Consider the following 18,344-nt stretch of genomic DNA (forward strand, 5'->3'; position numbering starts at 1 on the left):
TTTGTCTATTTCTTCCAGGTTGCCCACTTTATTGGCATAGAGTTGATTGTTCTAATCGCTCAGGATGCTTTGTATTTCTGCGGTGTTTGTTTTATCTGCTCCTTTTCCATTTCTAATTTTATTGATTTGAATCCTCTCCCTCTTTTTCTTGATGAGTCTGGCTAATGGTTTATCAATTTTGTTTATCTTCTCAAAGAACCAGCTTTTAGTTTTACTGATCTTTGCTATTGTTTTCTTTGTTTCTATTTCATTTATTTCTGCCTGATCTTTATGATTTCTTTCCTTCTGCGATCTTTGGGTTTTGTTTGTTCTTTTTTCTCTAGTTCCCTTAGGTGTAAGGTTAGGTTGTTTCTTTGAGATTTTTCTTGTTTCTTGACGTAGGCTTGTATAGCTATAAGCTTCCCTCTTAGAACAGCTTTTGCTGCATCCCATAGGTTTTGGATCATCGTGTTTTGTCATTTGTCTAGGTATTTTTGGATTTCCTCTTTGATTTCTTCAGTGATCTCTTGGTTATTTAGTAACGTACTGTTTAGCCTCCACGTGTTTGTGTTTTTAACGTTTTTTTCCCCTATACTTGATTTCTAATCTTATAGTGTTGTGGTCAGAAAAGATGCATGATATGATTTCAATTTTCTTAAATTTACTGAGGCTTGATCTGTGACCCAAGATGTGATGTATCCTGGAGAATGTTCTGTGCGCACTTGAGAAGAAAGTGTAATCTGCTGTTTTTGGATGGAATGTCCTATAAATATCAATTAAATCTATCTGGTGTATTTTGTCATTTACAGCTTGTGTTTCCTTATTAATTTTCTGTTTGGATGATCTGTCCATAGGTGTAAGTGAGGTGTTAAAGTCCCCCATTATTATTGTGTTACTGTCGATTTCCTCTTTCATAGCTGTTAGCAGCTGCCTTATATATTGAGGTGCTCCTATCTTGGGTGTATATATATTTATAATTGTTATATCTTCTCCTTGGATTGATCCCTTGATCGTTATGTAGTGTCCTTCCTTGTCTCTGGTAACAGTCTTTATTTTAAAGTCTGTTTTATCTGGTATGAGTATTACTACCACACCTTTCTTTTGATTTCCATTTGCATGGAATATCTTTTTCCATCCCCTCACTTTCAGTGTGAATATGTCCCTAGGTCTGAAGTGGGTCTCTTGTAGTCAGCATATATATGGGTTTTGTTTCTATATCCATTTAGCAAGCCTGTGTCTTCTGGTTGGAGCATTTAATCCATTCAAGTTTAAGGTGATTATCAATATGTATGTTCCTATGACCATTTTCTTAGTAGTTTTGGGTTTGTTTTTGTAGGTCCTTTTCTTCTCTTGTGTTTCCCACTTACAGAAGTTCCTTTAGCATTTGCTGTAGAGCTGGTTTGGTGGTGCTGAATTCTCTTAGCTTTTGCTTGTCTGTAAAGCCTTTGATTTCTCCATCAAATCTGAATGAGATCCTTGCCGAGTAGAGTAATCTTGGTTGTAGGTTCTTCCCTTTCATCACTTTAAGTATATCATACCACTCCCTTCTGGCTTGTAGAGTTTCTGCGAGAAATCAGCTGTTAACGTTATGGGAGTTCTCTTTTATGTTATTTGTTGTTTTTCCTTTGCCGCTTTCAGTAATTTTTCTGTCTTTAATTTTTGCCAATTTGATTACTATGTGTCTTGGCATGTTTCTCCTTGGGTTTATCCTTTATGGGACTTGCTGCGATTCCTGGACTTGGGTGGCTATTTTCTTTCCCATGTTAGGGAAGTTTTTGACTATAGTCTCTTCACATATTTTCTTGGGTCCTTTCTCTCTCTCTTCTTCTTTTGGGACCCCTATAATGCGAATGTAGTTGCGTTTAATGTTGTCCCAGAGGTCTCTTAAGCTGTCTTCATTTCTTTTCATTTTTTTTTCCTTTATTCAGTTCTGCGGCAGTGAATTCCACCAGTCTGTCTTCCAGGTCACTTATCCGTTCTTCTGCCTCAGTTATTCTGCTATTGATTCCTTCTAGTGTATTTTTCATTTCAGTTATTGTGTTGTTCACCTCTCTGTTCTTTAATTCTTCTAGATCTTTGTTAAACATTTCTTGCATCGTCTCTACCTTTGCCTCCATTCTTTTTCTGAGGTCTTGGATCATCTTCACTATCATTATTCTGAATTCTTTTTCTGGAAGGTTGCCTATCTCCATTTCATTTAGTTGTTTTACTAGGGTTTTATCATGTTCCTTCATCTGGTACATAGCCCTCTGCCTTTTCATATCCTCTGTGTTTCTGTGAATGTGGTTTTTGTTCCATAGGCTCTGCAGGATTGTAGTTCTTCTTGCTTCTGCTGTATGTCCTCTGGTGGATGAGGCTACCTCTAGAGCAATTCTTAAATTTACTGTGCTTAAGCACCACTTGGAACTTAAAAACAAAGAAAGAAAACCAGCGAAAGAAAAACAGAATTGTGGGTTCCACTCCTAGACATTCAGGTTTATTTGGTCTGCAGGCCACTCTGAGGAACAACTATTTTTGAGAATCTCAAGTTCAGAAGTTTAAGAAAGGAAGAAATTGTATAGAATCCAACAGGCCACTGTCCCAGCAACCGTTCTACACTGACAACAATACCCTAATTTTGGATGGGGTATCCAAAGTACAGCTCATGTAGTAGGAGAAGCTGGCTGAGGCTTAACTCCAGAGGTGGGCCTTGGCTGGCTTAAGCCCTGGCACAGTCACTGCTTCAGGGATGGCTTTGTAACCTGAGTGCTATCTTTTCCCTGAATGTGAATAAGGAAGTGTAAGTTCCCCATGGCAGGCACCAAACACTGAGAGAAACTATGTCCCTGATGACTTCATTAAGCTCCTCGATCAACCTGCCTACCTACAGGCTTCTCCCTAAGAGGATTTATACTTTATAAGCCAATTTGAAATTTTTTTTAAAATTAATTAATTATTTTTGGCTGCATTGGGTCTTTGTTGCTGCACGTGGGCTTTCTTTTTATAGTTACAGCGAGTGGGGGCTACTCTTTCTTGCAGTGCGCAGGCCTCTCATCGTGGTGGCTTCTCTTGTTGCGGAGCACGGGCTTCATTAGTTGTGGCACGTGGGCTCAGTAGTTGTGGCTCACCGACTCTAGAGGGCAGGCTCAGTAGTTGTGGCGCACGGGCTTAGTTGCTCTGTAGCATGTGGGATCTTCCCGGACCAGGGCTCGAACCCATGTCCCCTGCATTGGCAGGCGGATTCTTAACCACCGTGCCACCAGGGAAGCCCCTATAAGCCAATTTGAATTAATTTTTCTGGTACTGGTAACATCAGTGAGCTTGGACACAAGAACTCTCCTAGGTACAGACTCCCAGATGGGGCTTATCTGCTTTGACGGTGGTTCTACTGTCCCCCAATATTTTCATTTCACCCTGTTATACCACTTGAAATGCTGCTTTTGGTTTAAAAGCACTTGCTTTAAAAGATGTATACACTTCTGGGAGGATTAAAGAGCCAGCAGACACTCGACTTTTGACATGAATTTTCCCAAGGAAAGAGTCTTTCTCCTAATGGCAATAAGGTCAGTTATACTGCGTATATGAGAATTATGATGTATGTGAGAGAAGGAGGCAAGAGTCAGAGGAAGAGTGTAATTTTAGAGAATGGGGTCAAGCCTCGGGGAGGTGCTGCAGAGCAGGGCACAGAGCAGCAAGAAGGCTGCAAGAGTTTGGTGAAAGCCACTGACTGATCAAAGAGGGATGAAGAAAGGGAAGAACGTAAAGAAATCAATATGTTTCTAAGTTTGGCCCAGGGTCGTAAGTACTGGCTGCTGCTAGGCTAATATGCTTCCAGGTCCTCAAACCCAGCAACACTACAGGTTAAACAGGTTTTAATAGGCTAGCCTAGAAACTCAACCACCAACTTATAAACAATAATCCTCTTTTTAAAAACATCAACAGTTCCTACTGCTATAGAATGAAGACCCACTAAGACTTGGCCTCCTCCACTACACACTCCAATCTTTTTTTTTTAAGCTTTATTTTTATTAGTAATCTGTTTTATACATATTAGTGTACATATGTAAATCCCAATCTCCCAGTTCATCCCACCAGCATACCCCCCCCTTTCCCCCACTGTACACACTCCATTCTTGAGCCTTATTTACTCAAGTCATACTTGAGAGTTCATGGTTCCTCCTAAGCTCATCAGCCCCCCAAAAAGACTCCCTTTAATGATAATCCTTTTGGAAAACATTCCAAAGTCCAGATGGAAAAAAAATCATTCCTTTTTATAAAGTATGTTTTATCTTTATCATGCCCTTTTATTTGTTTGCTTACATAGAATGTCATGATTATAAAATTTCTGCTTGCTTGTTAACGTCTAATAAACAACTTTCTTGAAATCAGAACAGTAACTTATTAATAATGTAGCCCCCTCAAATTCTTCATATGTAGTATTTAATACATGTGTGTTGAACAGCAAGTCAATTTTAAGTAAAATATTAAAATCCCAAGAATGAGATTGAACTCTTAAAAAAATGACCCTCAAACTTTTGGAATACAACTTGCCAATAAATCATAAAATTTTATAAACATTTAAGAGATTTAGATGAGCCTATATATGATGAAGTTCTAAGGAAATCAGTATTTTAAGTTTTACAGTATGCTTACAATCTAAAGTAAAACTGGTGATAGGGTTAATTTAGCTTTTAACTTAACTTAGAATTAGCACTGCTGTTTCATGTAGTGATGTTTATTAAAATTCATATACTACTCAAATGTGGGGTCCCTTTTTCCTTTAAACATGTAATGCAATTACATTTTCTTTAATATTAATTTTGTTTCCTCCTTGGAAGGAAACCTGCTTATCTGTAAATCATATTCAAATCTAATTATCATGTCAATTTGCAGATGGCTTAATAAAGAAAAACAATCACATGCCAAATTTAATCCAACTCTTTGGGGCCTTTTGTAATTTCGGTTAAGAAATTATGCTTCCATATTTAGCAAAACTTGAAAGGAAAAAATTATACCTTATTGAAAGGTATTCTATTATTAATAATTATAACAGCACAAGAGTGAAATAAAACAGATGAATGATTTTTTAATAGTGAGAAAAGAAAATACAAGATAAGAAACTGAAATGAAAACAACCCAGATTAAAAGCCCTCAAAATCAAGAAGGTTAACAGCAAAAAGGAAAAAGCAGATGAAATGCTTACAGAAATAAGGCTTTTGAGTTGCATAAAAACTTCTTTATAAAAGTCACAATGAACACTGACAGCTGCCCACTTCATCAGCTATTCACTGTTTACCAGGAACCTATCTTTGAAATTTTACCAGGAAGGTGATACTTCCTCTAGGCTTCCATAATAACTCTGTCTATTGTCATATTTACAACACTGCATTATAACTATGACTATTACTAACATTGTAAATAAAAGCCTCTTCAATGTTGTCTTTGCATCTGTCCTCATACTACTCTGGTCACAATGATCTTGTGTCTGATCATGTGCTTACTCTGGTCAAAATCCTCCACTGGCTTCTCATTTTACATGGAGTAAAAGTCAGAGTATGACCTATAATGCCCTACACGATCTCCATGCCTGCTCATAGACCCCCTACCATTAAAGCCCTGACTTCATTTATTATTCCTCCCTTTGCTCATGCCGCCCCAGCCATAGTGGCCTTCATCTTGTACAGTAAATTTAACAAGCATGCTCCTGCCTCAGGGCCTTTGCACCTACTGTTTCTGCTTCTGAAACACTCTTCTCCCCATATTCACTTCCTTTGGGTCTCTGTCACCTGACTGCCCTATATGAAATAGCACTAGCTGTCCTTCTCCCTAGTACTCCCTAATCCTTTTAGCCAGTTTTATTTTTTCTTCATTGTGCTTATCACTATCTAACATATGATATACTGATGTGTTTATCTGCTTTTAGAATCTCTTTTTCTACTAGAATGTAAGCTGCATGGAGGCAAGGACTTTTTGTTCACTTGTATCCTGTGTGCCTGGCACAGAGTTCAATAAATACCTGTCAAATGAACGAGTACTCTAAGTGCAGTTCACACCCAAGAGATTTTGAATCCTGATATACTGTGTAGTTACTAATCTTTGGAACATAGTAAGCACTGAACAAATGTTTTTGAATTAGGAAGATAAAGGTAGTCAAATCCTGCATTGAAAATACATAAAAATGAAAAAGGTGAAAGTGTATATCTATAGAATTATATTTTGGCACATACCTGTTTGAATTCTGAATCTTTTCCCACCATAACTTGAAGACTGTAAATAACTGGATCACCTTTCATTGGCTGTAAACACTCCCATGTAATTTCACAAATGTGATCATTTACTTTGTCTATTTTGGGGGCTGTAGAGAACAAATATAAATAAAATCTAATCTACTTGATTTTTAACGTGGCACATCACACAGACACTTGTTTCAATCAAAATCAACAGACTTTAAAACATAGTTACAAACATATTCAGTGAATTTTTGAAATTTGCAGAGAAATGGTCAATGGCTAACTCTTATCATCTCCAGGCCATACAATCTACAAGCACTCCAATGGCCAGACTGATTAAAAGATCTGTAAAGATAAGTACTATTTTCCCTGAGCTAAAAAAAACCAATGGCAGTTCTACAACATCTTTTATGGTACTTCAAAAAGCATAACTAGAACATGATATTTTATAATTTAAGAAATCTTCTAAGAGAATGAGTTGAAAAATACACCTAGCTGCCTGACCACATATATGACTGCCTCACTCAATAGTGGGGTACAAAGGTGTTAAAATCAGCAATCTTCTTAGGTAAAGAGACACTAAACCAGATGAGGGAACAGAAAAATAACTCAGTGAAATCCATCAGCATTATTAGAAAGACTATTCAAAGAACAGTCTTGCTAACTATGGATCTGTTTAACAAATGATACGTTCAAGTATATGATCCAGGACACTGTACTAGAAATCTTTGTGATTTGTCCTCAGAGGGTGAGGAATTTTAGTATTTTTTACTTTCCAGGGTCATTTTAAAGTAAGAACCCTGCTGAAATTAATTTTAAATATATAATATATACACAAATGTGTGTGTGTATGTAAATTTGATTTAAAAATTCAAGTTAACTAAGTATTTATTTATGTTTGCTAAACAGATGACCTGGCTCTCTCCCTGAAATCCAAACAAATGAGAACAGCAATGACTCAAAACAACCAGAATTGTGATCTTTGTTTCTTTAAGTAACAATAGTGGAAACAGCAAACGACCCTATTAGGAAACTAGCCTACCTATTCAATTTAGTACTTTTATGTTTATTAAAAAGATCAGTGACAAAACCCAGCACTTGTCTGATTATCAATATGCCAGATAAAATAGCTTTTATTATTAAGTGAGAGTCCCAGTAGATAGGCTTATCTAATTTCCTTCTTATAATTTAAATGTTGGACACATCCTGGATGATAAATTTTAATAGTATAAAAGTACTTTATGAAAAGTGCATTTAATTTATTATTAGAGAAAATAACCTGAGGATTATAACTTACCTTTCAGGGCAGCTGGGACAGATTTTGGAGTAGTGAAAATATATTCTTGGGAAAGAGGACCTTCCCCCGCTTCATTACAAGCTTGAATACAGAATTTATAAGATGTCGACTCATTAAGTCTTTGTACTTTGTATGTATGGCATGGACCTCTGTACAGGGATATAAACCTAAAATGGAAATGACTCCTATGAAAAATAAACCTTGACTACCTTATGAAAAACGTTTAAAAACCACTAAAAAAAATACAGTTCGGACATTCTTTAGGAGTAGTAAGTTACTCCTAAAATTTAATGCCAGGAATGGTTTGTCACACAATAAATCTGTGTTTTTTCAGCAGATAATGAAAATCACAGAATTAGTAAATTTCCCAATTTGACATGGTTTCCTGAAAATGTATTGCTAAATTTTTCTCTTCAGGCTTCTGGTATAAGCTTTGTTTCTGACTGCTGTTTTTTAATGTTTACATTTTAAAGGATACTCAGTATATATCACAATTTTCATTATAAATTATTTCTAACTAGAGTCATAGGCATACAATTTGTCACATAAAAAAGAGAATTCCCTTTCCCAGGCATAATTTTAATTTATTTGGTGAGGTTTTTTTAAGATTTACATAACAGTATGAGATAATATATAATTTCCCATAAATTATCCACTTGAACTGTTCAATGGAAAGTTTAACATCATATATGTTATCCATATGCTGAATGTTCCCCAAATTTTTGACTGGCTATTTTAAAAATTTTCGGAAACTGAGGAATGAATAATGAATACTCATATAGTTTTAACAGTCTGAAAACTGTAGTTAGATTAAAAATGAAGAAATATTTAATGATCTTTAGTAAGAGTATTTCCAAGAAGCAGTAATTACATAAGCCTTGCCTTTTGAATCTCCAATTTTTTTTTTTTTTTATGATAGGAAAACAACCAGTGGCAAAACCACTGTCGAAAAATGCTGAACGATGATAAAACCTGTGGTCAGGGAACAGCTGAGGTAGCATTCTGACATGATCCCACAGCAAGTGTAAAGAGTTGTGAAAAGTCAAAAGAAAGTAACTAAAGATATTAAATTGATTTAATGCATTAAGTTTATATGGTAAATTTACAATATCATAAAACGTTTTAATTTATTTATTTTCCACAGCCAAGGACCATAAACCATACCCCATACCCTACAACAATTCTCTAGATGCTAGCGAAATATTAATTATGGCTAAAGTTCTAAAATAAGAAAATAAACTAATATAATCTATACTTAATAGAATCTTTGTTCTATTATCTTTCAACCAAACACCAATTAAACCTGTTTTCAGTAAACCTTCTTGCACTACCCCAAATGTAAATGCTAGAAAGGGGATAAAAATAACTTAAAGAATTAATTTACCTAACAATAACAACATATGTTAAAGATCAATGGCTATACCAAAAACCTGTGGCAAGGCAAAGAACTTCCTTCTAGAGATAAGGCTACAAACAGTACATAAAATTCTGCCAAGAACAAAGGCGAACATTCAGTGGCACAGATTTCAGGACATGATCAATACTATTTGCTCTGTGTAATGCTCTTACTGTTGATATAGTATGTTTAATTCTGTATGCTATTTTAAATGTGTAAGTACTTCTGGTAGAGAGTACTTATATACAAGTACCTTGAATATTCCATTACTGAATATTTGGCTAAGATACAAACCCAACACAAAAAACAAAGCAATCTTGGGAAATACTGTCCCTGGTACTCAGAATCTATCAGACATACAAATTATTTCTAATAAATTGAGTGAAAAAGCAAACAAAAAAGAAAAACCAACAAAAAACCCCCAATTCTTAAAAGATTAAGAGTAACAGCTGTGAAAGATATATGGCATTGTTTATTTTGGATATAATATCAATAAATTACCCCAGAATGGAATTTGAATAATTTACACCACAATTATTTTGAGTAACACTGTAAATTAAAATGCATGATTTAGTGGGGTAAAATATGGCATAGATGTAACGAGACTGTAAAGGATGGTAGCACAGAGAAGAACCTGAGTAGCCAGGGGACTGGACTGTTTATTCAGAGAGTCTAATATCTGATGGTGAGGAAGTAAACTACTGCATTCACTTAGTGTGCAGGCCCTGTGAGGGTGTGGAGGAGGGTGAGATATAATCCCTGCCTTCAAAGATCTCAAAGGCCTTACTTAAGCCAATCAATGATTTACTGTAAAAACTGCCTCTTGATGGAAATAAGCACTGAAGAGATTATTTTGCAGCACAGATTACATTTCTTTTACTAGCTTGAAGAGAGAAAATGGGTTAGAGATGAGAGCCAAATAATAGTTCCCCTAATTTTTTCTCTCTTGCATCACCCTCACAATTATAAACAGAAAATCTTCATTATGTCGTTTCAAAAATGGCATACTTAAAAATTATTTCTTATGAGACTTCTAACTCTGTTTTTTAAAACTTAATTTATTTCTATTGTTAAAAAAATTTATGTACTTAAGATCTGAGAAACGATATAAAGAAGCAATTAGAAACACCTGCCTTCCATTCTTATCCTCCATCTGAAGGTGGTACTGAACAGAATCTGTCGACAATGTCCTTGGGGTTCCTTCTCCCCACTTCAGTTTAAGGTTCTGGTGGCTGAAGGCAACACATTCCAGACGAGGTGGATCAGGAGGGAGGGGTTTAGTTTTTAATTTTATCATGTGGCTGAAAGGACCAGCTCCAAGGCTATTCAAGGCTTGAATTCGTATTCTAAGTGCCATAGTAAAAAAAAAAAAAGAACGAAAGAAAAAGTTTAGTTTATGATTATTCAGTTAAAGTGTCTCTCAGGTCTAGGCAAAAATTAACATAGTTTTTACTGTGTACCTGTATGTTGTATCTGGTTGCAAATTGTCTAGAATGTAGCTTGTAACCTTTCCCACAGTCAAGGGCTGTTTATCTCCAAAGTCTATGCTGTAGGCAAGGATTTCTGAACCATGATCACAAGGCTTTTCCCAGCTTACTGCAAGGCATGTAGACGGTGAATAATTGGGATTTTCCATATCATCATCACTTACTTCTTGAAGACAAGTCACAATACCAGGAACTGATGGTGGAGTCATACAGGCTACTACTTCACTGAAAGGGCCTGCACCCACAATACTCAGAGCCTACAAATTAACAGAGCCCAAAAGGTAAAGATGCGATCATGAAAATGCTCACAAGATGCAAAACTCTGGATAGAGTAAGTGACAAGGCCCTGACCGCCTTTACCTGGACTCTGCAATAATAGGTAGTTGCTGGTGAAAGTCCTTTTAATTCATAACTGAGACCGGGCCCACAGTAACATATCTGCATACTTCCTTCAACTCCTCCCCACTCCAAGCGATATTCCGTGACATCAGTTCCATTACTCAAAGGGACCTTTAAATTAAGAAAAGGATAAATGTCTTAAGTCCTGACGTGATTAAATAGCTTTTGGGCAAAAATGTTCTTTACCTGAGCATATAAAAAACTGAATTGTTTTTGGATTTAAAAAAATTGTTTAACAGAATTTAAACTGTTCAATATTACATTTTTATTCATTAAGGCCACCTGAATTTAAGATCGGTCAAAAAGTATAACTTTGTTTTCAATTAGAAGTAGAAATATGACAGAATCACTTTAGAAAGAGTATTTTAAAGTAAATATACTTCAAAACAATTCTATTAAGTAATATAAATGTTAAAATCATACAAGGACATTTTCTTTGTTAAATTTCAAAGGAAAATGAAATTATCATTATTGATTATTACTATGTGCAATAAATAAACTAGAGATAATAAACATAAAAGAAATAATATTATACTAATTCCTATGAATGTTTGTTCTGAACATTAAGCTCACCGTGGCTAAATGGCTAAATATCTCAGTACCGAGACAAAGCCTTTGATAAAATACAAAGCACATCACGAACAAGAATCTAAATACTTGTAATGTAAATATACCTTATTTAAATGCTTCAAAGAGAAAAAAGAATTCACTTTTTACCAAGTGAATTTAACTAGGACTTACTCTTTGTATAATTTATGGAGATGAAATGCACAGTATCTTTATTCTTTTATATAAACTGTTTTAATCACTTAAATATAAGTCAAGGAAATTACAATACCTCCCAATTCACTTGTGCACAAGTCGCAGATCTCCATGTAACTTGAGGGGGCTTGCACTGATCTGGTGGTCCAGGGGCTGTAGTAATATCACATTTTTCTGAAAATGGTCCAAACTAGAAAAACAAATATTAACCAGTGTTTTCATTTTTCACCTGCCAACTGCACAGCTCTCCATAAATATTCACAAAAAATCAAATTCATCATCCCTTTCCTTTAAGACTAATTGGACATAATAAAATGCTACAAGAAATCACAGAAAGTAAAGATTTAATTAATGATCATGGAAGTAAATATATGGGGTATTTTAAAGTTTCATTTACTGTAGTTTCTTCTCTTGCCCCTTATTACTTCATGAATTGGTTTTTGTAAAAAGGGCGGGGCATTCAGCAATTGGGTTGGTCAAATAAGAAGAAATTCTGTGAAGAGTGAAAAAATCGATACCAATTAAAGGCATGAGAGGTGATGGGCATAAATTATATCTTAAAATTTAGAATAGCTTTAGTAGGGTGTAAAAATTCAATTCTCTGGAAATACAGAGAACAAATATTTACTTAAGATGATTTTGACAGGTTATCACAAACCTGAAAATATAGGTTAAAGACACTAGCACTAAAGATGTTAATCCCAGTGTACTGCAGCCTTGAGGAGCTGACAAGAGCCAAGACTTCAGAAAGGAAGGAATGACGTACACAAGGAATAGCAACAAAGTATGTAAAACTGACATGTAAGAAATTTAAAAGTAAGTTTACAGATATAATGAACTCAGTTGGAGAATGAGACTTAAAACACAGCACAGTTTACTAAAATCTGAAATAATGGGGAGAGACTTGTCAGTTTAACTTTATGAAATTTTAATTATACTGTAGTTTAAAGAAACACAGTGCTAACTCAGTTGAAGTAAGAAATCACTGCTTTGTCCTTAGAGAAGTTTTAATTCAGAGGAACGGGAGGTGTCACAGTTGAGTGGAAAGGGTGCTGGGCTCTGGGGTCTGAGGAAGTGGCTGGCCTCCACCACTTCTTCGTCTGTGGACTGCTGGGGCAGGTATTAGCTTTTCTGAGCCCCCAGCTTCCTCAGCAGTAAAATGGAGATATCACCTGTTTTGTCCATTTTATGGAGTTGTACATAGATAATATATATATTTTTAAAACCCACACAAAACCAGAATGCTTAGAATGTAAGTTTTCTCCTTTAGGCAAAAAATGAATCACAACTAGTTGTAAACTGAAAGTAAATGCTGCATTTAACCAGCCTCAAAACACTTAATAAGTATTTCATCTTATGATCATGTTTCTACTCTTTTTACAAAGTAAACCCTATTAGCACTGCCTGAAAAAGGCAAGCTTCAGCTCAGCTAAAGTCCAAAGTGTCACACTTTGTAAGTGGGGTTTGAAAATACTGAGATTCTATAACAATTAAGTTATGGTATACATTGACTTTTCTCTTATTTATCAACAGAGGCTTATTAAAAATTGTAAAATTTGGAGTCGCATGTTGAAAGCAAAATGGTCAAATGATAGGTACAATGATGTATGTTATATGAAATACCACTGCGATTATAATTCAATCTTCCTACCCCCATTTTGTTAGCTGCACGCAGTCTGAAGCTGTAAGTCTTTCCAGGAAGAAGGCTGCTCACTGTACATTCCACTTCAGAGCCTTGGTAAACTTCTCTGGGTTCATCTCTTTCTACAGGAGACATTTCCACACCATAGCAAGAAATGGGTGATCCACCATTGACCAAAGGGGGTCCTAAAGGTGGAAAGATTCATGCAATTTAACAAGAGGAATATATTTAATACTAACTTAATTATAATTTATTACCAAAATGAAAATTACCCCATCGTAACTGTATTTCTTTTGCTTTGGGTCTACCCTGTAATCTGGGAGGGAGGCATGGGCCAGGAGGCACAGCTGGAGTCTGCACAAGTAAAGATTCAGATACCTGCCAAAACAAAAGCAAAAACAAAACAAAAATGCCCCAAGCCAAATAATCAGACTGCTTTTGTTAGAGGAAAATAAGACAAACACAAAGATTGCACCAATAATTTGAAACTATATTTGACTATCAACAGAAAAGGAATAAAGTTCTGAATAAAATCAACCCAATTAAATAATTAAAACTCAAATTTTATACAGGCAAATAAAATAAAGACATGTATTATGTGACTACTAGAAACAAAGAAAGTTACCAGAAAAAAAAAAAAACCCCCAACCCCCCCCAAAAACTCTCTTCTTTCCATAATTAAAAAACAACAAAAAAACAACAAAAAAACCCCTCCATGTAACCTAATGGACATTATTTTTGATCATGTCCAAATGGCTCTACAAACCTCTTCTAAAGAAGGATGTTTTAACATTCTGTAAATGCTATCTGCTGTGTTTTCAGGAGGTTTAGACTATTTTGTCCACTTGACTGTATTTTTAACTTAAACATTTATTATTAAAAAAAAATCTTTCCTTCTTTCTTTCACCCTAAAAATAATTTAAAAATCAGATAAGTTTTCCCAAGTATTTGGCATCTTTCCAGGTATTTGGTATTACTTTTAATTTCTATGCTATTAAAAAAAATCTTTGTTTTATTTTAAAAAACTTTCTCTTAAAAACTCTGACACAAACTCAGTGCCATATTCATTATCTGTACTGTATTAAGGTTTACACTTAAACTTTTTCCAAACATAAATAAAATATTTGGTCATCACCTTATTCAGAAAGGCATTCATATAAGAATACTATAGATGCTCTATTAGAAAGATAGGTGTTTTTATTGGTGGGGGGGAGGGGAGTGGGGGTTTGTTTTTTAAAAAAATGTAGGAAGATTTTCTTATTAAAGAAAATGAAGCAATTGGATCTAAAGCCTGTTGGGCAGGACTTGCAACTCAGTTTCACAGTACTCTTATTTTCAAAAAAATGCTTATAATTCATTAAAAATACCTACTTTCATTGCATTAAATCCCATTTGAAAAATAATAACAATTATGAATGCTCCAAGAAACATTTCATTCTTGGCTGAATTCATTAAAAAACAAAAAAACCACTTCTATTAAATAACATACTTCTCCAGAACATTACAAATGTCTCATATATAATCAATGGCACATATAAGTCCATTTTGGTTTTGGGGTCTCTAATAAGTGAAATAATTGCCAAACTTTTCTGAAATAAGTGGATATTTAGAATTTGTATTTAAACAGTAAATGGTATTTTATGGTTTGTCCTGATACACATAATTTACAGTGTACTAAATAAGCCTACAATTATTTTGTTTCTATTTTTGTTAGGTAGGGTTATTGAGCATCATCCTAAAATTTACCTTTATAAAATTGTCTGCAATGTTTTCATGTATTTATTCTTCCAAAGCTAAACAGCAACCAGACAATAGATATTCACTGAATTTTGACCATAAGCTAAGTACTATATGTATTAGAATAGTCTGGTCACTATAAATTTAACCACCTGGGTTATACATTTATGATTTATTTCAATATTTGAGGTGGCATCTGATTATCTCATCTCATTTGACCAAACTTGGAAAAAAAAATCTGCATGTAAGTATTACCGCACTCTGTCCTCCATCACTGATGCAGTAAACTCGAAAACGATAGAAACAGCCTGGATTCAGTCGATCGCAAAGATGTTCCCTAGTAGCTCCACTGTATATCATATCCCACTTGTTTCCTGTAAGGTGAAGAATTATGTTCAATCAGCTACCAGGTAATGTTTAACATTTTGGTATCATGGGATACCAAAGCTAGGTATCCTAGCTTCACTAAGTAAGTGTTTATGTAATTTGTCAGAAACAATTCAAGCCTGTTTTGAGTTTCCTGGAAATGATCTAATTTTCTTTATGTGTGCAGCTTCCCAGACAAATTTGCATGGCTTTGTTGAAGTGAAATATCTCTGTAACTCTGTACAGACTTTGGCTTAGATTGGTAATTTACTTTTAATTAAACATTTTAAATGTGTTTACTGGGCCAGTAATAACATTATAACACACAAAGAATAGAAAGAACCAATACCATAGGAAGTTTAGTCTTAATTAAAAGACATTCTTATTTTTTGCAAGGAAATAGGCCATTTGATAGAAATAAAGATTGTTAAATGTGTGATTCAAGAATAAAGTTTACTAGGCAAAGAATTTATTACTAAAACTAGTATAATGTAAGTTAAATTTTAGAAGATGGTTTTTCTGATACATGTGGGTATAAATCTGAGTAAGCTAACCTTCAGAAGACTTTAGGTATACTGGAACTGAGCAATGCAAACAAAGGAGGGAAAAAAATAAGAAAATAATATAGCTATACAGCAGTCTTGCATTTGAGTCACTGTTATTTCTGGAGATTAAAACTTAAAGTGGGTCATAATAGACAAAATCTTAAATGCTACAAACAGGAAAAAATCAAGAGAAAAAAAGAGATTATACAAAATTTAAAATCATGAAGAGTAAAGGTAGACTGGTATAAATCTATCAATTTTTAATAGATATTCTTACCATTAGAACCTTCTGCCATCTCTACTACATATTTATTGATGGCTGCCCCTCCACTGTCTTTTGGTGGGTCTATCCAAAGAAGCAAAAGTGTTATTAGACAGAGTATATACAATTAAAAAGATCACATAAACTCATAATAGACAGAATACCAAACCCAGGATTGCTCTAAAAGAAAAAACAATCACCTGCAATGATTTTTTTAAAAAGTTAACTCCAGCATCTCATTTACGCTCTTGTTTTTGCATAAGGTACTACATAAGCAGGTGCTCACTTAATTTTTGTTTTAAATGAATAAGTGACTTTAATTTCTTGTGAAAACCAGGATGAGACAAGAAACTGTAGTTACTAGTTCAGTAATCTTTTTTTTTTTTTTTTGGTGGTATGCGGGCCTCTCACTGCTGTGGCCTTTCCTGTTGGGGAGCACAGGCTCCGAACACGCAGGCCCAGCGGCCATGGCCCACGGGCCCAGCCGCTCTGCGGCATGTGGGATCCTCCCAGACCGGGGCACGAACCCGCGTCCCCTGCATCGGCAGGTGGACTCCCAACCACTGTGCCACCAGGGAAGCCCCAGTAATCTTTCATTTCACACATTGCTGCCCCTGCTCAAAGTTCTACAGTGGACCCCAAGTTCTTCCTCCATCAAATCTGAACTTAGTATGTGTGACTACAAAGCCATCCTCAAACAGTAAATGAGTCTCACATTTCTTACTGAACTTACTTGAGCTAACAAATTTATTCAGCTATCTTAAAAATGATCTAAATATTCAAATCATTTAAATCAAATATAAAAGTAATGATATACAAGTATGCATAATATCTTACCCCAAGTTATTTTAAAACTATGTGAATGTATCTTTCCTTTAACTGAGGGCTTTACAGGTACTCCTGGTTTATCAGGGCATGTAGCAAATTCAACTACTTCACTTGGATTACTTTTACCTTCTGAGTTATAAGCAATAACCTATGATGAGAACACAAAGACATAAAATAATTAATGTTTGATACCTAAGGATATTGGCTTAACGAACGAAGTGATGAGAGACAGCTAGGCTCAATCAAACGATTTATGTGAGAATTGCTTGTCTTCAAAAGGGACGCAGCATTAAAAACAAAAAGGGATCCATCCACGTCTCTATATACACTAACATGTATAAAATAGATAACTAATGAGAACCTGCTGTATAGCACAGGGAACTCCACTTTGCTGTACAGTAGAAACTAACACAATATTGTAAAACAACTATACCCCAATTTAAAAAATAAATAAACAAAAACAAAAAAAAAGGGACTTAGCATATATGAAGAAAATTCAGGTATAAAATAATCCCCTTTTAGAATCAGTCTTGAAAATACAAGTATAAGTCTAACATTTTGATACTAAACAAGAGTCATCACTGGAACAAGCTATAATCTGGTGATACTTGGTGGGCTTTAGGCTTGCTTTAACTTATTCTTTTGTTATTCTTCAGGGGTTTAAAAAAATGCCCACAAATTCTCTGAATTTCTTCTCTTTGAAAGATAAAGGTTAATTTCTCTTCCCTTTGAATTGTACTTAATGACTTGCTTCTAACAAACAATGTAGAAGAAATGTGTAGCTTCCCTATGGAGAAGCCCATGTGGTGAGACTAAAACCTCTGACCAAGAGACAACAAGGAGCTGAGGACTCCTGGCAAAAAGTTCACTTAAGTGAACTCATCCTCTAGCCACAGTCAAGCCTTCAGAGGACCGTAGCCCCAGCTGACACCTTGATTGCAACCTCATAGAAACCCTACATCAGAACCATCCAGCCAAGCTTTTCCTGAATTTCTGACCCACAGAAACTGAGAGATAAATAAATGTTCATTTTTTCAAGCTAAGTGGTGCAACAATAGATAAATATAATTTATATTTATAATAATTTATATTTATTCAATATATTTTTCACTTTAGAAATTTAATTACATATGTATTTTAAAATTTTTATTTATTTTACTTATTTTTGATCGAATTGGGTCTTGGTTGCTGCGCATGGGCTTTCTCTAGTTGCAGCAAGCGGAGGCTACACTTCGTTGAGGTGTGCAGGCTTCTCATTGCGGTGGCTTCTCTTGTTGCAGAGCACGGGCTCAGGGCACACGGTCTCAGTAGCTGTGGCATGTGGGCTCTAGAGCGCAGGCTCAGTAGTTGTGGCACACAGGCTTAGCTGCTCTGTGGCATGTGGGATCTTCCCAGAGCAGGGCTTGAACCCGTGTCCCCTGCATTGGCAGGCAGA

At 35.2% G+C, this 18,344-nt stretch overlaps 1 protein-coding gene across 5 annotated transcripts in view; it reads right to left on the bottom strand.

Annotated features, from left to right (window-relative positions):
• The window catches only part of FNDC3A (fibronectin type III domain containing 3A), a 155,812-nt gene that overhangs the window by 9,088 nt on the left and 128,380 nt on the right, over positions 1–18,344 (bottom strand). For all 5 annotated transcript variants that reach the window (XM_059041671.2, XM_059041669.2, XM_059041673.2 and 2 more), the window contains 11 exons: positions 16,919–17,057; positions 16,097–16,165; positions 15,164–15,282; positions 13,444–13,549; positions 13,181–13,356; positions 11,606–11,719; positions 10,729–10,878; positions 10,342–10,625; positions 10,015–10,227; positions 7,486–7,652; positions 6,186–6,313 (listed from right to left, as the gene is read on the bottom strand). In XM_059041671.2, coding sequence (XP_058897654.1) covers positions 6,186–6,313; positions 7,486–7,652; positions 10,015–10,227; positions 10,342–10,625; positions 10,729–10,878; positions 11,606–11,719; positions 13,181–13,356; positions 13,444–13,549; positions 15,164–15,282; positions 16,097–16,165; positions 16,919–17,057 — 1,665 coding nt within the window. The remainder of the gene's footprint in view (positions 1–6,185; positions 6,314–7,485; positions 7,653–10,014; positions 10,228–10,341; positions 10,626–10,728; positions 10,879–11,605; positions 11,720–13,180; positions 13,357–13,443; positions 13,550–15,163; positions 15,283–16,096; positions 16,166–16,918; positions 17,058–18,344) is intronic.

This window comes from Kogia breviceps, chromosome 16 (genome assembly GCF_026419965.1).
Source record: "Kogia breviceps isolate mKogBre1 chromosome 16, mKogBre1 haplotype 1, whole genome shotgun sequence".
In the NCBI taxonomy this organism is placed as follows: Eukaryota; Metazoa; Chordata; class Mammalia; order Artiodactyla; family Physeteridae; genus Kogia; species Kogia breviceps.